The 23,449-nt window shown below is 48.3% G+C and overlaps 1 protein-coding gene and 1 long non-coding RNA gene across 5 annotated transcripts in view; one reads left to right on the top strand and one right to left on the bottom strand.

Moving 5' to 3' along the window:
- The window catches only part of SLC25A42 (solute carrier family 25 member 42), a 28,763-nt gene extending 9,871 nt beyond the window's left edge, over window positions 1-18,892 (top strand). For 3 of the 4 annotated variants that reach the window (XM_083720674.1, XM_083720673.1, XM_083720675.1), the window contains 8 exons: window positions 2,356-2,581; window positions 6,975-7,100; window positions 8,037-8,148; window positions 9,009-9,034; window positions 10,079-10,245; window positions 10,783-10,899; window positions 13,664-13,815; window positions 14,690-18,892. In XM_083720674.1, the coding sequence (XP_083576800.1) occupies window positions 7,014-7,100; window positions 8,037-8,148; window positions 9,009-9,034; window positions 10,079-10,245; window positions 10,783-10,899; window positions 13,664-13,815; window positions 14,690-15,015 (987 nt within the window). In that variant the 5' untranslated portion in view covers window positions 2,356-2,581; window positions 6,975-7,013 and the 3' untranslated portion in view covers window positions 15,016-18,892. Of the gene's footprint in view, window positions 1-2,355; window positions 2,582-4,637; window positions 4,845-6,974; window positions 7,101-8,036; window positions 8,149-9,008; window positions 9,035-10,078; window positions 10,246-10,782; window positions 10,900-13,663; window positions 13,816-14,689 lie in introns of those variants that run through there. The other variant, XM_083720676.1, reaches the window with a different exon arrangement.
- The window catches only part of LOC310835903, a 41,264-nt gene continuing 28,723 nt past the window's right edge, over window positions 10,909-23,449 (bottom strand). The window contains exon 3 of the long non-coding RNA XR_014559781.1: window positions 10,909-12,849. This is a non-coding gene — a long non-coding RNA (uncharacterized lncRNA). The remainder of the gene's footprint in view (window positions 12,850-23,449) is intronic.

Genomic DNA, 23,449 nt, shown 5'->3' with positions numbered 1-23,449 from the left:
GAATGGGGCAACTGTGCCCCTGAAGGACCAGGTGCACAGCCTGGGAGTCATTTTGGACTCACAGCTGTCCATGGAGGCGCAGGTCAATCCTGCATCCAGGGTGGCTGTCTACCAACTCTATCTGAGACCCTCCCTGCCCGCAGAGTATCTTGCCATAGTGGTGCATGCTTTAGTTATCTCCCGCTTGGACTACTGCAATGCGCTCTACGTGGGGCTACCTTTGAAGGTGACCCGGAAACTTCAACTAATCCAGAATGCGGCAGCTAGACTGGTGAGACCGCCGAGACCACATAACAATGGTCCTGAAATACCTACATTGGCTCCCAGTACGTTTCTGAACACAATTCAACGTTTTGGTGCTGACCTTTGAAGCCCTAAATGACCTCAGCCCTGTATACCTGAAGGAGCGTCTCCACCCCCATCGTTCTGCTCGGACATTGAGGTCCAGCACTGAGTGCCTTCTGGCAGTTCCCTCCCTGCGAGAAGTGAGGTTACAGGGAACCAAGCAGGGGGCCTTCTCGGTGGTGGCACCCGCCCTGTGGAACGCCCTCCCACCAGATGTCAAGGAAATAAACAATTAAATGACTTTTAGAAGACCTCTGAAGGCGGCCCTGTATCAGGAAGTTTTAAATGTTTGGTTTTATAGTATGTTTTTATGTGTGTTGGAAGCCACTAACCCAGTCAGATGGACAGGGTTGACACTGTTATTATTATATACTAACAATAGTACTTTGAACTTGGCCCGTTGGCAAATTGGTAACCAGTGCAGATCTCTGAGTAGGTGTGTTGCTTTCGACGAGGCCTGTCAGCATTCGCACTGCGGCATTCTGCATCGATTGCTACTTCTGGGTCAAGCTCAAGGGAGGTCCTACGGAAAGTGCATTGCAGTAGTCCAGTCTTTAAGGGTGGTTATTTGAAGATGAGTATTGTATGGCCGAGTTAACACACAGCGCCACTTGTCAGGTGGGCGGGTGTGTGCATGCAGCCTCCCCTCTCCGTTGACCTTTGGACCTGATGGTGCTCTTGTGCCATTCAAAAACAGCCCTGATGCCAGAATCCTGCATTCTTTCTCTGGATTGACCTGCTGAACAAGTGGGAGCAGATTAGATGGATCCTTCCTGCTTTTATTTTTTAATGCAACCCATTCTCTCTCTCTTAAGATTTTTATTTAGATTTTCCATCATACAAAAGAAAAAGAGAAATACTGTAATACATAACAGAAAAGAAACATTAAATCATTATACATTAAATCATTATACAATATCCAAAAAAGCTAAACAAAATAAAATAAACCCACCAGCCTATTTAACTTCCTTCCTCCGCTACTCATCTTCTCTAGAATCAATTTTACCCTTATCATTGCATTCTGATTGTTTTTATTTTCTCTATATACATATATGTCACTGATAAATTATTGTTTTGATGCATTTACATTCTTAGTCTAAGCATATCAGCATGTCTTTTTAGAGCAGTATTTTGTCATATAGTCATCAAAGCATCACCATTCATTTTTTAGTTTTTTATTTGACTGCTGTCTTATGGATGCTGTTAATTTAGCCAATTTTAAATATTCGTTTAATTTGAGAAGCCATTCCTCTTTGGTAGGTAGTTATTTACCTTTCCATTTAGATGCTATTACTATCCTAGCTGCTAGGATAGGACAGCTAGATGGATCCTGCTTTTTGCCCTGTTTGGAATCCTGTTTGGATGAGGGCTACCTTTGGGTATTTTCCGTCTCTCTTTCTACACTTGCATTTTGTTTTCGTCGGCTTTCTGTGTCACTGCTCTGGGCAGCCTTGTTCCAGTGAACAGCTCTTACTCTTAGGAAGTTCTTCCTAAGATTTAGTTGGAATCTCCTTTCTTTTGACTTGAAGCCATGGGTCCGGGTCCTTGCTTCTGGGGCAGGAGAAAGCAAGCTTGTTCCCTCTTCCATGTGACAGCCCTTGAGATATTGGAAGATGGCTATCATATCTCCTCTCAGTCGCCTCTTTTCCAGGCTAAATGTACCCAGCTCCTTCAACCGTTCCTCATAAGGCTTGGTCTCCAGTCCCTTGATCATCTTATTATCAAAATTTCCAGACTTTTAGCTCTTTGAAGTGAGAAAAAAAAGCAATGAAATAGCTCAACGGATGCTTCCAGTGGTTTCCCCAAATTCAGCTGAAATTGCAACTTATACTGGCTTCTCCAGTAGATTTTGATAATAAACTTGATTTGCAATGGGGGTTGGATAATTTCGATTGCACCTGTACGTTGACCAGCTGTCAGTCCCCCAGAAAGGTCTTTGCAACATTGGGTCGGAATCTCCTTTTCTGCAATATCAATGCATTAATTTATTGCTGTTTATATTATTTAAAGGCTGGCCACACTTGTCTAATCTCAGCAGGACGCCGAGCACCCCAGGAAGACCTCCTTGGAACTGACAAAGGCAGTTCACTGTGCTGAGTTGAGCAACGAAGGTCAATTTTGTCCATTTCCTTGAGGTGCCCAAGTGTGTGGGTGTGTGGGGTGTCCTTTCTCCTGCGGAGCTCAGCCAACCTCCCTCTCGGATCTTCTCTGCCGCGAGCCCCACCTCTGGCCCCAGGCAAGAATATTTCTCCTCTCTTCCCCCTGCTGTGTGTGTTTCATGTTAAGTTTCTTCCGGCTGAAATTTGCGGGAGGAACCCGTGTCTTTCCACCCTGGTTTCTTCCAGTTTAATTTTTGGGGAGCTGATGGTGCTGGGCACCTCAAGGTGCTGGTGGGGGAGAAGGATGGAGGACACCTGCCCTGCTGCATGCCGTGTTCAAAATCCCCCTGGCAATGTATAAAGCAAGTAATCATTGTTGGAAATGGAAAGAAAAGGAAGGTACTTTTTACCATAAGTGGTGGGTCTGTAAGGAGGTGAAAGCTTTCTGGGAAATGATTTATAAAGAACTTAGAAAAATGTTGAAATATACATTTGTAAAAAAGTCCAGTAGCCTTCTTACTAGGCATTGTAGGTAATGAAATACATAAGCAAGATAAAAGGCTGTTTTTATATGCAACAAGAATATTACTAGCCCAACGATGGAAGCAACAAGAGATAGCAATGAAAGAAGAGGGGCAGACGAAACTAATGGACTATGCCGAGTTGGCGAAACTAACGGGGAAAATTCGGAACTAGCAAGACCAGACTTTCCTGAAAGGCTGGAATAAATTTACAGAATACTTGAAAGACAATTGTAAACAACTAACTTCACTGGTAGGGTTGCAAGAAGTTTTGTAAGGTGGACTTTATCAGTTATTGCAAAGTATAATTTTAAAATTGTTGATCTATGATTAGGATTTAATAGTAATAATTATAATCCCAAAATGCAGTATTAGATAATAAGTGGGAAAACCATTAGTCAAGGAGGACGGAAGTCTCAGGGTGTTGTGGCCAAATGCATTTTATATTATATACAAATTGAATGCTATGTTTAAAATATCTCTAAAAATTGATAAAAATTATTATAAAAAACACAAAATCCCCCTGGCAACAGGCGCGTTTTGTGGCTGGCTTGGGTCCAATTGTGACCCCCAACGTCTCCCTCTGGCCGGCCCCTCTGGCTTTCTTAAGCAGGTCAGCAGGAGAGCCTATTTACTGCATTTATCTCCCAACTTTTTCTCCAAGGAGTACATGGTTCACCCCCCTCCTCAGGGAGGGAGGTTAAGAGGCTGTGAACTGACTCACCAGGTCACCCAGGCAGCTTCAGGGCAGAGTGGGGATTTGAACCCTGATCTCCCAGGTCCTTGTCTGACACTCTAACCACTACACCCCACCGGCTTCCCAGAGTTAAGTAGGCAAATAAATATGGGGAAAGCAAAGTGTCCCTTAGAGAAGGATCTGAAATCTTTTCCTTGAAGCTTGAGTTTCATCATAGGAGTCATAGCGTTGGAAGGGACCATGAGGGTCATCTAGAATAATAATAATAATTACTGTTGTCGTTGTTTGTTATACCCTGCCCATCTGACTGGGTTGCCCCCACCACTCTGAGTGGCTTCCAGCATATATAAAAGTATAATAAAACATCACACAGGAGCAAAAGGAATCTTTTGCCCAATGTGGGGCTCAAACCCACAACCCCAAGATTAAGAGTTGCATACTCTTAATCTTAAAACGGAGCTGTTTTATTCTGGATTGTTCTTTTTGACGTTTTAATGTGTTATAAACTGCTTGTTGATTTTTTCCCTTTAAAATGTAAAGCGGTATAGAAATGAAACATAATAATAATAATAGTAGCAGTAGTAGTAATAAAGTTCATTGCAAAAAAGAACAAAGGTGCCTGGACATTCTGTCACGGTGAAGGCAACTAGATTTCAGGTGCCGATGGGCGATTAGCTGATCTATCTGAGTTTCCAACCTTGAGTGCGCGGCGGCTCTGGCAAGCGTCCTAATGTCCTGCACTTGAGATTAAGATCTCTCCTGCTCAAGTTGCAGCGGGAGAATTAAGATAGCAGCTGGGCGGTTAGCTCCAACTACTCCCACCCACATAATCTCGCCGTCTCTCCTTAGCAGGCGCTCAAGCCGAAGCGCTGAGTGATGATAATCATATGAAAAATATTGTGTCTGCGTCCTCAGCCCTTCTCAGTAAGGGGGGCAGCCGGTGACATCCGAGCCCCAGATCAGTGCTGGTTTCTGCTCGGTTCTTTGCTGCAGGGAATTAATTTCATTCCCCCTTTTGCCCGACACAAGGAGCTCAACGCGACGTATGTGGTTCTCCTCCTCCTCATTTCATCCCCACTGCATCCCTGTGAGGTGGGCCAAGCTGAGAGGCGCCAGGTTGCCCCAGGCTGCCTGGAAGAATAGAAAGGTTTCCAGTCAGGGCTCAAAAGGGGCAAAGGGCGGGTGAGTAATAAAAACAGCGCAAGGAGAGCCTGCCGGATCAGGCCCAGGGGCCAGCATCCTAGTCCAGCATCCTCTTCTCACTGCGGCCAACCAGATGCCTATGACGGGAAACCTGCCAGCAGGATTTGAACCCTCTCCCCTTCTGCATCCGGGATTTGGAAAGTTTTTACCCTCTGAGCATCACCCTATTGGCTAGTGGCCATTCCTCTGTGAGTTCATCCATTCCTCTTTTGAAGCCAGCCAGGTTGGTGGTCATACTGCCTCCCGTGGCAAGGAGTTCCATAGTTTAACTATGTGTAGCATTAAGAAAGGCTTTCTTTCATCTGTTCCGAATCCCCCAGAATTCAGCTTCGTGAGCCAAGGAGTTCAGCATCTGAAGGCAGCCCTGCATGGGGAAACATTTTCAAGTTTAATGTTCTATTATGTTTTTTATACATTTTGGAAGCCGCCCAGAGTGGCTGGGGCAACCCAGTCAGACGGGTGGGGTATAAATAATAAAATTATTATTATTTTCAGTGCTCCCTCCCCCCCGGGGTACTCAAGTGTATGCAGTACTGGCATGTTTTTTCTTTCTCTAGAAGAAAAGCACTGATGATGATGATGATGATGATGATGATGATGATGGAATAGGACATCCAAGGATTTCTTCCTTGCAGGGGGTTGGACTAGATGACCCTTGGGGTTCCCTTCCAACTATGATTTAATAATAATATAATTAATAATAATTAACAATAAAATATATTATTTATGCCCCCCCCCAATCTGGCTGGGTTTCCCCAGCCACTCTGGGCGGCTTCCAACAAAAGATTAAAAGTACATTAAAACATCAGTCATTAAAAACATCCCTAAACAGGGCTGCCTTCAGATGTCTTCTAAACGTCAGACAGTTGTTTATCTCCTTGACATCTGATGGGAGGGTGTTCCACAGGGCTGGCGCCACCACTGAGAAGGCCCTCGGAAATTATTCTTATTTTCATCAGAGAGATGTTGGAGGGTCTGTAATATGTGCTGCATTGATCATGGAAATGTTTGTGTGCATGTTTTTTTAAAAAACCTAAGTAGAAGTCCCTCTAGTCCAGGAGCAGGGTGAGGTCCTCTTTGTTCTGCTGCCGCTCTGAAACCTGATTTGTGTCCCCCCTGCCCTGGTTTTTTATTCTCGACCTTGAGCTTAGTTCTGGTGACTCCACCGCTCCGCTCCTCCTCCTCTCTCTCTGCAGTTGTGCATTGCTGAAAGCGGGATGTCAGAGAGCGTTTCGGGACTGGGAGCTTCCCGTTGCAATCCTTTGTGGCCAAAAATAAGCTGGGATGGAAAAGGGATGAAGGAGGGGAGGGGGGAGGCAGAGGGGTGTGTTGTGACCACAGGCCTGTTTTCCCCAAAATGAAATTAGTAGTTCAAGAGAAGAATGGTTCCTTCTCTGTCTGTCTGTCTGTCTGTCTAGCCAGCCACTGATGTGTCAGTTTCTTACCCAGCTATGTGTGAATAATAATAATAATAATAGTAATAATAATATCCTGTCTTTTTGTCTAACAGAGACTCAAGGTAGATTACAGCTTAAATAGAAATAGCTAAAAATATTGGGTGGGGGGAGAATAATAATAATAAAGCACAAATAAAAATGCACAAACACATGTATATGAAAACATATAAGGAGCGTCTCCACCCCCATCGTTCTGCCTGGACACTGAGGTCCAGCTCCGAGGGCCTCCTGGCGTTCCTTCACTGCAAGAAGTAAGGTTACAGGGAAGCAGGCAGAGGGCCTTCTTGGTGGTGGCGCCCACCAGATGCCAAGGAAATAAACAACTACACAACTTCCTAAAGGCAGTCCTGTACAGGGGAGTTTTTGATGTTTGATGTTTTACTGTGTTTTTAGTGTCTGTGGCCAACCCAGTTAGAGGGGCGTGCAGGAACTCTCCTCTTTCCTCCTCCCTCCAAGCTCGTTTTCTTTTTGTGCTGTGTCTATTTAGATTGGAAGCTTTTTCTTGAGTAATTTGTTAGCTGCCCTGGGAGCCTTTTGTCACTGTCATTGTTGTTCCAGATTGGGGTACTTCTTTGACTTCCTAACAAGTCCATCCGATTTAGGTTTTGAGCTACTGTCCTTAACTCCTCCCCGCCCCCCTTCTCTTCCTCAGGAGGTCTGGTTCTTTTCCTGGGCAGCCCCTGAGCCTGGGATGGGGAATGGTCGAGCAGCAGGAGGCCAAGTGGGTTTCAAGCAGAAAGATGTAGAGCCGCAAATCCACATGCCGATTTTGCCAGAGGTGAGTTTTGCTGAGAACGCTGGCAGCGTGAAGGTCAATTCAGCAGGATAACAAATACTTGAGAGATGTAAGATAGGAGAACTGAATAAAATGTATCTGAAGAAGTGTGCATACACACGAAAGCTCATACCAAGAACTAACTTAGTTGGTCTTTAAGGTGCTACTGGAAGGATTTTTTTTTGTTTTGAATAAAATGGTTAGAGTAAAATGCAGGAATGGTGGGAAAACTAAATGAGCCATGGAAGGGGAAAGAGGGAGGTCATCAAATGTATGGTGCAAAATTGAAAACTTAATAAAAACTATAATACAGTGGTACCTTGGACGTCGAACGGAATCCGTTCCGGAAGTCTGTTCGACTTACATAACGTTCAGAAACCAATGCATGGCTTCCCATTGGCTGCAGGAAGCTCTTGCAGTCAATCGGAAGCCGCAAAAGTCGCGTAGCATGTTCGGGTTCCAAAGAACGTTCAAAAACTGGAACAACCACTTCTGATTTTTGATCGTTTGGGAGCCAAAATGTCCGACTCCCAAGGCATTTGAAAACCAAGGTATGGCTGTAATAAAAAAGATTTGAGTGCTGGTCTCAAAGTGTGGGTGGCAGTGGGCATTGTAGGTGGAGAGAGTTTCAGGGATGAAGGGCACCAGGTTGGCAAACGCTGCCCTAGAACAGCCTTGCAGTTAGACCAGGTAAGTGTTCCTTCACAGGTAAGTTTACTAGTCCTGCATAAATCCATCTAGATTTTCAATCTCAAGGTGTGAAAGAAAGGGGCAGGCCTGATCGCCTATGGCGGACAGGAACCAGCAAGGAAGAAGTTCGCCAGCGTCTCCCTTGTCCGCTCGCCTGCTGCCAGTTCCTGCTCACCCTAGGTGACCAGCCAAGTGGCTTGTGAGTTTCTAGGTGCTTCCTTGCCAGCCTCCTTTGGTTTTCTGTTCCAGGCTGCCCAGGAGAGAAGGAGCGTCCTCAACTCCCTGATATCTGGGGCGTTTGCTGGCGCTGTGGCCAAGACTGCGGTGGCGCCTCTGGACAGGACGAAAATCATATTCCAAGGTATTTCTGGGAGGGAGGGCAGGTTTTTATAATTTTGTAAGTTGTGTATGCCGTATCATCACAATTATAACAAATAAAGGCTTGACATATCTCGCTTTGCATGTCATGAGTCTATCTCATATATTAGTTTCACCTTTTAAGTTGAATTACTGAAATAAATGAACTTTTCCATGATATTCTAATTTTTCAAGTTTCACCTGTATATAAAAATAGAATGGATGCAGGGAGAACGTAATTAGATGGACAACCCTGTTTTTAATGCTGTGGACTTTCAGCTCCCATTGACAGGGCAGAGAATCTCCCAAACTTAAAGCCTGGTTTGCAGCTCAGATTAAAAGCAAAGCGCATGCACACACGCGCGCTCTCTCTCTCTCTATATATATATAATTTCTGTTTTGAGGATTAATCCTCCAATGAGTTTTTGCTGGAAAGAGATTTGGTTTGATTCAGGGTTTGTTTGCTTGTCTTTCGACTGGCTTATCTTCCGGCTGGGATAATTGGGGGCAGGCAGAGTCAAACTGAGATTGGGGAGAGAGAGAGAATTGTTTCGGGGTGTTTGCAAACTGCATAAGAGATAACCGATACGCTATATGGGGTGGGGGAAACTGGGAAAGCAGGGGAGAATTCTGGTGGGTTGTTTTTTTAAAAAAGTATAAATCACAAGAGAATGCGGCTGATCAGTAGTCTTCAGATCCTTCTAGGCTCCAGTATTGATAAAGAGCTTTGAAAGAAATAGTTAGGGCTCTTACCCTAGAGAAATCCTAGTTCACTGATCCATGAGTGTTAGTGGATGAATTGATTTGTACCTTCAAATGAGTAAAAGCATGCTTGCTTTTAATTTTTCTGCTTTTCTCTTTCAGTATCATCAAATCGGTTTTCTGCCAAGGTAAGACTTAAAGCACAATCCTCCTTTCTTTGCTCTGTTGCTTAGCTCAGCAGCTTTGGTTTTTTCCTTAACAAAGTCCCCTTTTTCCTTAACAAAGGAAACACCCCAGCAGGGGGTGTACAGGTTAACAATTTGGGGCAGGGGACTTTGTTAAGGAAAAAACCAAAGCTGCTGAGCTAAGCAACAGAGCAAAGAAAGGAGGATTGTGGGGGACACGTCCTGCTCCTTCTGAGGTTGTTTGCCCACCTTTGGTCCCCACCTGCACTCAGCTCTCACCTGTGGTTGCTAGGAGTGTCAGCATACAACAGTGGCCACAATCCTGGGAGCAGCTTTGACTGGCTTGCTAAACCAGGTTGAGGGGAGCCGATAGGTCTCAAACCCTCAGTGAGTCAGGGGCTTCCCCTGCATGCGAAGCTAGGCTCCGACGGAGGGAGTGGATGAGACCAAGAGGGAGTCCAGTGGTCAAGAAGGCGGTTTCTGCATGTGCTATAGAGGGGAGTGAGGGGCAGGTGGGGTCGTCCACCTGGGAAGGGAGCCTATCTAGGAGAAAGAAGACTCTGGTCCTTGTGGGACATCTTTGGGAGAAGAAAAGGCTACACAAATCTTGAGGGGAGTCCCTAAGGCGCTTGGATGGCGCCTTGTCCGCCTGCTTCCAGCAACTCGCAGGCGCCATCCAAAGTGGTGCCAAACGTCTTGCTCTGCTTTCCTTTGGACCCCCTCAGCGAGGCCAAGAGAGGCGTCTTGCCGTCTGGGCAGCCCAGGATCTCCATGCACCCTGCCCAGGATTGCATCCCAGGGAGGGCACTTGAGTGCTGCAAACTCAGCAGTCTGGCTTCACCCCCAGAAGCGCACTCCATTGTCTCTTGAGGCAGACAGACGCCAACAACAACAACAGCACACCCCACCGCTGGAACAAAACCTCCTTTTTGGGATTACAGTTTGTGGTTGGTCAAAAGCGTGGCAAACCAAGAGCCCTGGTTCAGATGATGCGCTCAGCCTCTCTCGGTCTCTCTTTTCCAATAACTCTGTTTCTGCTCTCTTTAGGAGGCTTACCGCCTGATCTACCGCACCTACCTCCACGAGGGCTTCTTCAGCCTCTGGCGGGGGAACTCTGCCACCATGGTCCGCGTGATCCCTTACGCCGCCATCCAGTTTTGCGCCCACGAGGAATACAAGCAGATCCTGGGCAGTTACTACGGCTTCCAGGGGAAGTAAGAGGCTGCTGGGGTTGGGGTCTTCTGCAACAGGGTTGGGGAACCTCAGGCCTTGGTCAGTCCAGCTGGTGAAGAGTCACGGGGGTCTCTTCCTCCTGCTGCGACAAGCTCCTTCACACTGGCACAGTCTCCGATTGCTTGGGGAAAGCCCTGGATAGGAGGGGACTTAGAAGGCTGTGGGGAAACAGAGATTTTCAGTTTCAGCAACAGATTTTCATGGAGTAAGACCACTGGGAATGAGTTGCTGTGCTCATTCAGCCTAACACTTAGTTTGATTAGTTTCAGCATTCATGATAGACTGGTTGGTGAGAGCATAACGCCAAGGTTGCAGGTTCAGTCCCCCTGTGGGACAGCTGCATTGCAGGGGCTGGGCTAGATACCTCTTAGGGTCTCATCCAATGCTTCAATTCTATGATCCATCAGGAAACTTTCCCTAAAAAACTGATCCTTCCCTGCCCACAACCAGCTGCTGGAGAAAAGAACTGTGGGGAATTCCACCTTTCAAAAGCCTCTCTTTCTCCTTCCTGCTTCCAGGGCACTTACCCCATTGCCCAGGTTCATCGCTGGCTCCCTGGCGGGCACGACGGCCGCCATGTTGACGTACCCCCTGGACCTGGTCCGCGCCCGGATGGCCGTCACGCCAAAGGAAATGTGAGTTGGCGCTGCGGATGCTCCTGTGGAAATTTTGGGTGGGATGGGAGTACCTCAAAGCAACCAGATTTGCGCTGTAAAAAGGTAGGTGGGCAGAGGCCTTTTGGGTTTAGCTGGGATAGAGGCTCGGACGAAAATGGAATACCAAAACAACGCAGTTTTATGAAATTATTATTTTCTCCATCAGCCCCAACTGTAGCAAAAGGCTAAATCTCTAGGGGATGAAAGGCTGGATTAAAAAGGCAGGTCTTTTACAGAGGCTGATAAGTTTGACGTGGGTTCATAAGTCTTCTTTTGGGGGGTCTCAGCAAATAAAATTCTCCCCTCGTGGGATTGTTGCAAGACGTATTAATGTGCCTGCAGCACAATCAGGGAGGATTTGACCTGCAGATCTTAATAAATGAGCGGTTCTGTGCAGAGAAGGGGCTCTCTCAGGCTGGAACATAGTCTTTGGTACCAAAGTGAAGGACTATCTGTGGTCGCCCCCCACGAATTGGCATATGTCCTACCCGAAAGGAAACACACACTCCTGATCTCTTCCCTGCTTTAAAAGTACCAGTCAGCCCACCCTTCAGGGCATGGAACTGACCAGCCCTGGCTTGAGAAGTAGAATCCTAGAACGGTGGTGTTGGGAGGGATCCACAAGGGCCATCTAGTCCAACCCCCTGTAACGAAGGGGCCTTTTGCCCACAACCGCTGGCTTTTCCCTTCAGTGTCTTGTTCAATGTTCCTCTTCCCCTCCTCCAACGCATGGCTGGCGTCCAGCGTCTAAAATAGCCTGGGTCCTTCTCAGCAGCACACCAGGTGTCATCGGGTGCCCAAAATAGTTAAATTGCGATATGGGGCCTTGGTGTGTTTGTGTGTGTTGGTTGTCTCTCTTATGGCTCAGGGGGGAAAAGGAGAATGTTGACAAGGGAGCCAACCCTGTTCTTCTTTTTCCTGGCAAATATTTTTAATTTCATTTTGTGTCGGAAATAAAAGAGGGAAAACAAGTATAACAGAGAAACTTATAAGATGGAAAACAAACCTGTAAACCAGGCAGGCAGAATGAGTACTACTAAAGGTAAAAAAGGTGAAAGCTACTACTACTGCTACTACTAATAATAATATTCATATGTGGCTCAGCCAGATATATATGTCCCAGCCACTCTGGGCAGCTACCATCCAATGGAAACATCAAACCTTTAAAACTTCCCTAAATCAACTAAGTCCATTTATTTCAATGGGTCTACTTTGAGCATGACTACTTCCGTGTGCACTTCTAAATGTACTTACTGAGAAATAAACCACACCGAAAACAGCTGAACTTACTTCTGAGTAAATAGGAACAAGAATGCGCTGTAATTCATGGATTTCAGACTCTGATTACTGAAGCATTTCACTTCTGCTGCCACGCTTTCACAAAATATAAAAATCAAATGGAAATGAAGGAATCCAGTTGCGCAGGGGCTAAGGTCACAAAGTCCAAGTGAAGAATATTAGCTTTATTTGGTTATCCAGTCTGGTTCCAGTTTGGGGCAGTTTTCCACTGAGTTGCAATTACTCTCTGAGCTGCCACGGTCATATATCAGACCAGTTCTATAATTCTATGATTCTCTGGTTCAAAAAATATTATTTGAAATGAGCCTCTTATGTATGTATCTTAAGTACCTACACAAACGCACTGAGAGTTATGAGCTTGTTTTTGCCGGGTAATCTCATATGTGGTCTAATTTGAGACAAACTTATCTTCTCAGCAACACTAAGAAGCCTTTCTGTCTTCTGATCTTTCACCTTTGTCAGAGCTGGAAATCCCTCTTCCCAACAATTTCTCAAGGAGAACTGTAGAGGAATAATAGAATAGTAGAGTTGGAAGGGACCCCCAAGGGTCATCCAGTCCAACCCCCTGGAATGCAGGAATCTCAGCTAAAGCATCCATGGCAGATGGACACCCAACCTCTGCTTTAAAACCTCCAAGGAAGGAGAGGCCACAACCTCCCGAGGGAGACCGTTCCACTGTCAAACCGCTCTTACTGTCAGAAAATTCTTCCTGATGTTGAGTTGGAATCTCCTTTCTTGTACAGTGGTACCTCGGGTTAAGTACTTAATTCGTTCTGGAGGTCCGTTCTTAACCTGAAACTGTTCTTATCCTGAAGCACCACTTTAGCTAATGGGGCCTCCCGCTGCCACCGCACCACCGAAGCATGATTTCTGTTCTCATCCTGAAGCAAAGTTCTTAACCCGAGGTACTATTTCTGGGTTAGCAGAGTCTGTAACCTGAAGCATATGTAACCTAAAGCGTCTGTAACCCGAGGTACCACTGTAACTTGAAGCCCTGGGTTCGAGTCCTCCCCTCCAGAGCAGGAGAAAACAAGCTTGCTCCCTCTTCCATCTGACAGCCCTTGAGATATTGGAAGATGGCTCTCCTATCTCCTCTCAGTCTCCTCTTTCCCAGGCTAAACATCCCCAGCTCCTTCAACCGTTCCTCATCAGGCTTGGTTTCCAGGCGCTTGAACATCTTGAATAGCCAATGCTCTTGAGGAAAGGCATGGATCATGTTTCTGGCTGTGTATTCAGATTTTTAAAAATCTTGATAGGATGTTAGGCTATACTACACTGAAATGTTCTAAGCTTCCTTTGATTGTCCTTGAATCTTCTGGCCACTCCTGCTGCCCTCTCCTGCCCCACCGGTGTGGCAAGCCAGACCCTTTGATAGCCAACAAGGCTTGTTTTTCGAGAGGCATGATAACAAGACATGATTTATCTTGCTCCGCTCTCCCCGCAGGTACAGCAACATTGTCCACGTCTTCATTCGGATATCCCAGGAGGAAGGGATGAAGACCCTCTACCGGGGCTTTGCCCCCACCATCCTGGGGGTGATTCCATATGCTGGGCTGAGCTTCTTCACCTACGAGACCCTGAAGAAGTTTCACGCAGGTAAAAGCAGTGGGGCCAGGATGCCAGCCTTGACGGGCTCCGTTGGGCATCATCCAGAAGATGGGCTCTTATGAATGGCTTATAAGATTAGGCAAATCCACGGAAGAGCAGTGGCTACTAGCCATGTCTCAGAGGGGAGCCGGCAGTAAATCACACCATGCAACTGGGAGTTAACTCTTTATTAGCAAGGACATGATCTGAACACGAGTGTCAGGCCTAAGGAGCACAGCAGCTCCCCATGAAGCAGCCGCTGAAACTGAAGGTCCCTCCCTTCCCACCGCCATCCAAGTCCCTCCAGGATTTTCCCCAAGCCATCGAAGAATGCCCCTGCATGCAGCCAACCTCTCCTCCACCCTCTTCATGCCTCTCCTGGTTCTGGGAGACCAGAAGGGAGGGCAGCTTGATGCAGCAGGAGGGGGGAGACCTTCCTCTCCTGCTTCAGCTTCTGCCTCCCATTCTGGACTTCTCTCTGCCACCGACTCTCCCCTCTCACCAAGCCTTGTTGCCTCTTCCGCTTCTGACACCTCCTCCTCCAGTCTTCTCCCCCTGGCCTCTCATCATCACCCCACCGCCATTCCCCGGGCTCTGAGCCTTCTTTCCTTGAATGTCCCCAGCTGGTTCCTCCCGCCATTCCTCTGCCTCATAACAAATCCATGCCACCAGGATGGCTGTGCACTCCCTCCAGTTTGGAGGCACCATACCTCCTGGCTCCTGGCCATTGCAATTGGGGAGGGTTGCTGTTGCACTGAGGTCCTTGCACTCTTGCAATTTCTGGGGGTCCTAGGGCCCCATGGCAGAAGGGAGAGAGGGAGATCTGTTTGCACTCTCCTTCTGCGTCTCCACAGTTGCCCACCACTGTTTCCTTTTCCTTCAGAGCGCAGTGGTAGGACGCAGCCCTACCCCGTGGAGCGGCTCGTCTTCGGGGCCTGCGCCGGCCTGATTGGGCAGTCTGCCTCCTACCCGCTGGACGTTGTGCGGCGGCGGATGCAGACGGCCGGGGTGATGGGCCACACCTACAGCACCATTCTACGCACTATGCGGGACATCATCCGGGAGGAAGGACTCGTCCGCGGCCTCTACAAGGGACTCAGCATGAACTGGGTCAAGGGCCCCATCGCCGTGGGGATCAGCTTCACGACCTTCGACCTCACGCAGATCCTCCTCCGGAAGTGGGAGCAAGGGGTGAACGTGGAGAGGTAGTGGCCTGCCGGCGGGCGGCTGGCGGTTGGTACACATGTTGGTGGGAAGGTGGGCAGCCATCCTCTTCCTCCTCCCTCCTCCCCTCCCTCCCTCCCTCCCCGAGCCAGAGGGTTCTCGCGCCAGAGCTGAGTGACCCAGGGCAATCTCTGTTGGGTCCCCACAACCGTAGCATCCTGCCCCCTGCTTCCCCGAGCTTGCGTTTGCAAAAGAGAAGCCGCCGAGTCCTTTGCTGGTGGTGTTTTCTTGCTTTCCCTCTCCTTTCCCCACCGAAGTGGTTGAAATTCCTCTGAATTCTGCTTGGATTTGTGGGGAACTGGCAAGGGGTCTTCCTAGGAGGCTGCAGCCATGCTATTTACTCGATTTTGCCTCGTTGTTCTAAACCGTGGCGACCCAGTCCTGTTACATCTCCTGCCTCTCACTCTCCTGCACCCTTTATTCCGTAGGGAGACGAACTTACCTGTATGTTTGAGACGTGGGGTGTGTCTGTCTTGGGGTTTCCGCTCCCTGCGGTCTCCGCCCTCCCTCCAGCAAATGGTTTGTTTTCCAAGCCCTGGAGAATGGCGCCCTTCATCTTCTCCCTCCCCCCCTACTTCAAATGCTTTTAAAATTCTGCCCCAAAACCTCCTGGAAGAGGGCCAGCCGGCCCCAGGGGAGAAAAAACCAAAGACGGGATTCTTTCCTTTCCTTGGGTTTGTCCAAGGCAGAGAGGCCACGGTGCAATCCTGAATTCTCTTGCTGCCGCAATCCACGCAGCTCCTGGTTCCGAGATGGGATCAGAATTTTGGGATGTCGCAGGCTTCTTTCCTTGCTTTTCAGAGACTATTTTAATGATCTGTATTTAGATATGCTTCGGAAGATGGCATGCGGTCGAGCTAACCTTTGCTCCTCCGAATTGTCTCTGCTTTTTAGCAGGGCTTTCCCCTCCAGTATTAAGTGTCAAAAGGTGGAAGGAATAAGGACTCTTGAAGAGGCATTCCTAGCCTAGAGCAGGAGATCATAGAATCATAGAAGCCTCATCTCAGATTGGCGATGGGGAAACTTTTATCCCGACGGTCAAGGATGATAACGAAAAATGGACTTCCATATGTTGCTGACCTTCCAGCAGCCAGGTGAGGATGAGAGTCAGGTGCCTTGAACACCTAGAGAGGAATTGGATCGGAGAAGGCATTTTGCAGGTCTCCTCCTGGGAAGAGGAGTGGGTGTTTTGCCAGACAGTCCTGGGTCTCTTGCCATGTATGAGCTCAGGCACTCCCCACCTTCGAAAATCTCCTAGAACAGGGCAGCAATCCTGTGTCCTTCCAGATGTTGACTGACTCCCACTAGCCCTTTCCTGGAAATCATGCTAAATTAACCCTGCTAATTCCTCTCTCTCTCATCTGCTCTCCACTGCATTGCACTGCTTCCTATCACTTAGCAAGCACAATGCCTGCCTTCAACAAAAGCGCACCAGGGATTCACCCACCACCACCAGATCCGAACCTCAAGAGCTTTTACCTCCCCGGTATGAAAATAGATTGAACGGGGTGATGCATGTCCTAAACAGGAAGCCCAGTTTATGTAGCCCCCCCCCCCCCCCAAGACACTGCTTATGCAGGTTGGAGTGTTTTGCACATTCTGAAAAAGATGCACTGCCACTGGGAGAGCAGAACCTAACTTGGTTTCCAAACTTGGGTCTCCAGCTGTTTGCGGACTACAGCTCCCATAATCCCTAACCACTGGTCCTGCTAGATGGGGATAATGGCAGTTGTAGTCCCAAAACAGCTGGAGACCCAGGTTTTGGAAACCCTGGTCTACACACCCACACCCACACACCCCGTTTCCCCAATTCTCATTTTTCTAATTCTCTGTGCCATCAGCAGTTGTGATGGATCGCAATTGTGGCTCAGCGGGTTTTGTTTTTGTCGGGGAGAGAATTTCGGAGGGACGGCAGGTGCCACCTCGCCAACGAAATAATGCTCATCTCACTGTGTCAAACCCAGATCTTGGGAGCATATATAGAGGTATGTGTATATATTCTAGGAGAGAGATTGCCAGCTCAACGAAGGTGTCTTGCTGATTGCTGAGTCTCAATCTGCTCCTTCCTTTGGACTCTGGGGTGTTTCCTTTTAAACCTCTGCCTGCATGTCCTAAAACCTTGAGGTAAAATAGAACAGCGTTCCTGGGGAAGATGACTTTCCCTTTTTGGGTTTAAGAGGCTGCAAGCTAGTGTCTTTTGATGGCCTGACTACAACTCCCATAATCCTCTGCCAGCTTGGACCGACAATCAGGGCGACAATCAGGGCTGATGGGATTGGTAGTCTAGTGACATATCTTCCTGCAAGGTTTTGAGTATTTGGGATGACCTTTTCTTCCCTCTTCCTTTTGAGTTTGCACCACTAACCAGACTCCAGAAGTGAAGACCTGAGCATTTCCCATTCCAGCTCCCTTCCTGACCCACAACTGCACCATGCCCTTCCCAGTCAGCTGTAGACCCCCCCCTTCCTGATACCTTTCCGCTGTGGAGCTGGGTTTATTTTTGCAAATCTTACAAAGTTGGCAAGGAGCAGTTAATCGGTGAAAGCCATCCTGCCGGCCTTGGCGTGAGGTCTCCCTACCCCAAGATGGACTTCAGGCGGCTAGAGAATCTTTCCTGGGATGCTCTGGGCTGTGGGTCACCCCCCCCCCGCCAACCCCTTGCAGAGAACCAGATTTTCCAAAGCAGCAATCCCAGAGAGATGCTTTCCCTTCCCTAGAATCTAGCCCAGGGTTTCCCCAACTTGGGCCTCCAGCTGTTTTTGGACTACAACTCCCATCATCCTGAGCTAGCAGGACCAGTGGTCAGGGATGATGGGAATTGCAGTCCAAAAACAGCCAGAGAGACCCAGGTTGGGGAAACACTGACCTAGCCCCCTTCCTACTAGCGTTCCTCATAACGTGGAGGGGGCAGAGGTCATTTCCGGGGGGTCCCTGTATGTTGGCTGCCCTCCGGCCTCAAGATGGCACTACGGTGACATGGGTGGGGGGTATCTGCACCTCTCTAGCCCCCATCAGTCGGGCGCCTAGAGGGACACAGATGCTCCCTGCTGTCCCTCTCTCCCCAGCACCCAAGGGTGGTGGTGGGGTGGCGTTTCTACAGCAGGTAGGAGAAGTCGTAATTGCAGCGGTTGAATCAATGCACAACGGAGCTGGGATCCAAGGGAGCCTTTTCCAGCAGTGCTGCAGTTGCCTGTTGTTCCTGGCCGCTGGAGACGCTTGGGGGGGACACCCCTGCTTTAAACACCACCCTTCCTTAAGAACCGAGACCTCCTGCCATGAGGGGGACTCATTCCCCATTGCAGGGAATGGTTCCAAGAATCTGTTGCTCGGTTCACAAGGGGACAGGGGCCAGCACCCCCCAACTCATCATTCTTGATACGGGAGGGGTGCAAATTGATAGCGAGGGTCAAAGAGTTATCTGGGGGCCATTGTCTGCCACTGGTGATCCCTGGTGAGTACTTTTCCCAGGGAGGTCCCCAGAATAGCCAGTCTGTAAACAGTGTTGTGTCGCCCCCCCCCCCCCAATGCCCTGGCCAGCCCCCTCTCCTCTTCCCTCTTGCCATGACAATGTATTAACCAGGATGGCTTTTAGCAGGGAAGGTGGGTAACTCTATGCAGGAGTGTTTGTGCGGTCCGTTGTCAAATGCTGCCTTTGTGTCTCTCAAAGCGAGTGCGTCTGACGCCTCCGGAGGGTCCTGTGCGTGTGTGGATTTTTGATCCTTTTGTTTTATATATATATATACACACACACACACACACACACACACACAAATACAAATGTGTGTCTATAGTGACATTACTTGTACAAAGATCTGTGCCAAGAAATGATGTATATTTAATAATAAAGAGATGATTTATTGAGGCTTGTGTGTGGATGCACTGTATCTTGAACAACTACCCTTGCTTCTTAGTTCTTGTTGTAGGTGCTGGGGCGGTACTGTTTTTGTAGAGCTGCAGGGTTGGAAGGGACCTCTGAGGGTCATCTAGTCCAGCCCGCTGCAGTGCAGGAATTGCAGCTAAATAATCCCAGGCAGGGGGCAATCCTGCAATGAAGGAGTGCCCACCACCTTCCAGGGGATTTCCTTCCCACTGTCAAACTCGTCTTCCTGTCAGAAAGTTCTTCCTGATGTTTAGTCATAATCTCTTTTCTCGTCATTTGACCTCATTTGTTCAGGTCCTAGCCCCCCCCCCAAAAAAACCCCAGAGAAAACAAGCTTGCTCCATCTTCCATGGGACACCCCTTCCTTCAGATATTAGTCTCTAGGGCCGGGCAATATCTGGTTTTCAACACCAGCTCAACATTGTGATATACCAAAACATCACAATGTCTGAAATAAGCTATGGAGCTTTCGAGAGCCATTGGCTGGCTTCACGGTTTTTCCTGCATGGTGATTTTTGCACAGCACACATGCACATACCTAACATGATGCACGATATATTGCTGGATCAAAAACTACGAAACCAATATAATGATATGGATTTTGAACCGGTTTTGGACGATATATCAATCTGTCGCTCAGCCTGTCTCAGTCTCCTCTTAGCTAGGCTAAACGTATACCCAATGTAAGTATTTGTTGTTGTTGTTTAGTCGTGTCGGACTCTTTGTGACCCCCTGGACCAGAGCACGCCAGGCGCTCCTGTCTTCCACTGCCTCCCGCAGTCTGGTCAAACTCATGCTGGTAGCTTCGAGAACACTGTCCCACCATCTTGTCCTCTGTCGTCCCCTCCATCTTTCCCAACATCAGGGTCTTTTCCAGGGAGTCTTCTCTTCTCATGAGGTGGCCAAAGTATTACAGCTGTCTGAAACAACAACTATGGGGCAGAAGCCGAACTTTCCACCAGTCTTGCTCCTGGATGTAACTGAGGGGCTTCGGGCGAGGGAGAAGGCGGCCAGAGCTGTCATTTTCAAGAGCTGTACTTTCAAGAATTTGAGCTTCCTTCCCCCCTCTTTCCTCCACTCTCATATTTTCAGAGCGCAAGTATCAGTACTGGCTTTCTGCAAGTCGCTCTGAGAGGGCGGCTGGGGTGGGGTTATAAATACCGTCAATAAATGCTGGTGGGAAGCTTAGGGGGAGCAGCGTCCTTCAGGCGAGAGATTTCACACCTTGAGGTAAAGAAGGCCTGAAATGCCACTCGCATCATCTGAAACTTGTACGAGCTGTCCTGTGGACCGGCGTTTTTTCCTCTTCCCTCCTCCCTGCTCTTTCCTCCGCTGCCATGTTTTTTTTAAGAGCACGAGCGTTTAGGACTGATTTTTGCCAGCCCCTTTTTGGCTAGAGTTTGGGGATACAAACACTGCATAGCTAAATGCTGGTGGGGAGGTTAAGGGGAGCAGTGCCAGTCTTCACCCCCCCACCGCCTCTTTGCCCCAAAACAAGCATAGAGGGTGAAGTGAAGCTGCTTGTGTTTGCATTCGAGGCACCGGCCTCCTGCTCAAAACCCACAAGGTCCCTTCTTAGGGGAGAGACGGGGCACATGGTGCCTTTAATTTGGGGCCTGGAGAGGGGTGGGGTGGCGCAGGTCTGGCTTGTGTGCTCAGATACATTTTTAAAAGAGTGGCTCTCTCCCCTCCTAATTGGCCTCATCCGAGACAACACCGGCTGCTCCATGAATATATCACAAGATAGGCAGTTCCCCAGAGAGGACATGTCTGAAGCGGCTACAAAGCTGCTCCCAGAGTGAGGTCTCTGGCCTGACTCATCGGCACCCTGTAGGAGCAAGGAGAATAATAGAACCGGCAGTGGAAGACAGAAGTATGCTCTGGTCCAGGGGGTCACGAAGAGGCGGACACGACTAAACGACAACAACAACAGGGTTGAAAGGGACCCCCAAGGGTCATCCTGCCCAGCCCACTGCAATGAACAGGACACATTTTATCTCTCTCGCAAAAGAGACAGGCAAAATGCTTTGAAGTTGGGTGGAAGAGGAAGGAGGGAAGGTAAGCCACGACTTAAGGTGTTTTTTTTAATCTTGCAAAAAGAGAGGCAAAACACCCCAATCCCTCTAGGGAATGGAATTATCTACAGCTCTTCCTCAACGAGCCCACACCCAAATTCTGCCTTGTAGAAAAACGTACACTCTTTTTTTGCGGCCAGATTTGCATTGGAAACTGGAAATCCTGCAGCCTAGATGCAAACGACAACCTTTGCCGTCATATGCAAAGTGGTCATAAGACCCCTCTTAGTTTTGCATCATTTGTTCTGCAGGACACCCCCCCCCCCCAGCCTCTGCCCCCAACCCCAATTTTGCCAGTATTGGGGGATGGGGCAAGGAGATTTACAGGAATTCTGATATATGAATACTTTTCAAGTATCTCTCCCCCCCCCTTTTCCTGTGCAGTTTAGAAACTTGATATAGGAATGCCGGAATCAGATCATTGAGTCCACCTAACCTTAAACTCATGGGCAGCTTTCCACAATTTCAGGCAGGCCACTCCAAGGCCTACTGGGAGATGCTGGGGCCTCCTGCAACTAGGCTGGCTTCTTTTTGGAACCATGAGGTCTAGAAACTTGACACAGGATTGCTTTTAAGGCCTTACGTTTTGGCAACCACAAGATCTAGGAACCAGAATATAAGAATGCAAGAATTGAATATATGTACAAACTCACTACATGTGAACAAGTTGTATACAAACGTAGACCTGCCATGGGCAAATTTAACAATATTTGGAATTCATTCTTATAAATAACATATTAGATTTCATTCTGGTTAACTACAATAACAATTTCCCCCCTCTTTTTTGTAATATACACAATATCTTTTTTCTATTTTGTTCTCTACATGGGTACTACCGTATTTTTTGCTCTATAACACGCACCTGACCATAACACGCACATCGTTTTTAGAGGAGGAAAACAAGGGAAAAAACATTCTGAATGAAACAGTGGATGTATCATTTTTGTGCTTCATGCTGTGGCCACAGACATGTGATCTGATGGTGAATTTGGGCTGACCCAATGCAAAAATCCTGAGAATCCCTGTGCATCCATGGTTTGTAACCACGTTTTTGCACCATTGCAGCCCCAGGCAACAGTGGGTGCGTGATTTTGGGGGGGCAGGCTGTAGCCATGGACATGCTATGTGCTCTGATGGTGAATTTGGGCTGACCCAATGCAAAGATCCTGAAGATCCATGTGGATCCATGGTTTGTAACCATGTTTTTGCACCATTGCAGCCCCAGGCAACAGTGGGTATGTGATTTGGGGGGGGGGGCAGGCTGTAGCCATGGACATGCTATGTGATCTGATGGTGAATTTGGGGTGACCCAATGCCAAAATCCTGAGAATTCCTGTGGATCCATGCTTTTTAACCACATTTTTGCACCATTGCAGCCCCAGGCAACAGTTGGTGCGTGATTTTTGGGGGGCAGGCTGTAGCCATGGACATGCTATGTGATCTGATGGTGAATTTGGGGTGACCCAATGCCAAAATCCTGAGAATTCCTGTGGATCCATGCTTTTTAACCACATTTTTGCACCATTGCAGCCCCAGGCAACAGTGGGTGTGTGATTTTGGGGGGGCAGGCTGTAGCCATGGACATGCTATGTGATCTGATGGTGAATTTGGGGTGACCCAATGCCAAAATCCCGAGAATTCCTGTGGATCCATGCTTTTTAACCACATTTTTGCACCATTGCAGCCCCAGGCAACAATGGGTGCGTGAGTTTGGGGGGGCAGGCTGTAGCCATGGACATGCTATGCGATCTGATGGTGAATTTGGGGTGACCCAATGCAAAGATCCTGAGAATCCCTGTGGATCCATGCTTTGTAACCACATTTTTGCACCATTGCAGCCCCAGGCAACAGTGGGTGCGTGATTTTTTTGGTGCAGGCTGTAGCCATGGACATGCTATGTGATCTGATGGTGAATTTGGGGTGACCCAATGCAAAGATCCTGAGGATCCATGCTTTGTAACCACATTTTAAGTGGGGAGCGAAGGAAAAACAAAGAAGGGACATTAGAGGGGTGTGCAGAGAAGCAGCTGGCTAAGAATGCAGGAGAGGGATTTAACGGGAGGGAGGAAAGAAAGGCAAAAGTTTTCCCCCACCCAAGCCAGCCATCTCTCTCTCTCTCTCTCTCTCTCTCTCTCTCTCTCTCCCCCTCCCTCTCCCTCCCCCCTCTCTCTCTCTCCCTCCCCCTCCCCCCTCTCTCTCTCCCTTCCCCCCTCTCTCTCCCTCTCCCCCAGCAGCACCGGAGCTTGCCTGGAGGGGAGGGGCTTTCCCTGCTCTTTGTTCCGTTTCAGCAAACACAGCAACGAAACAGTGGAGGGTGGGCAGTAAGACCCTGAGGCAGAATGCAGGAAAGCAGCCGCTTTCTCTTTCGCTTCTCCGTGCAGCGTGCAGCGCCTCGATTTGATTTTTGCATGATTTTTCGGCTCCAGGGACCACACATTCGCTCTATAACACGCACAGACATTTC

This window comes from Podarcis gaigeae (assembly GCF_964106915.1).
Source record: "Podarcis gaigeae genome assembly, chromosome: 18".
Classification (NCBI taxonomy): Eukaryota; Metazoa; Chordata; class Lepidosauria; order Squamata; family Lacertidae; genus Podarcis; species Podarcis gaigeae.
Note: the sequence above shows the minus strand (reverse complement) of the source record. Positions and strands in the feature narration are given on the sequence as shown.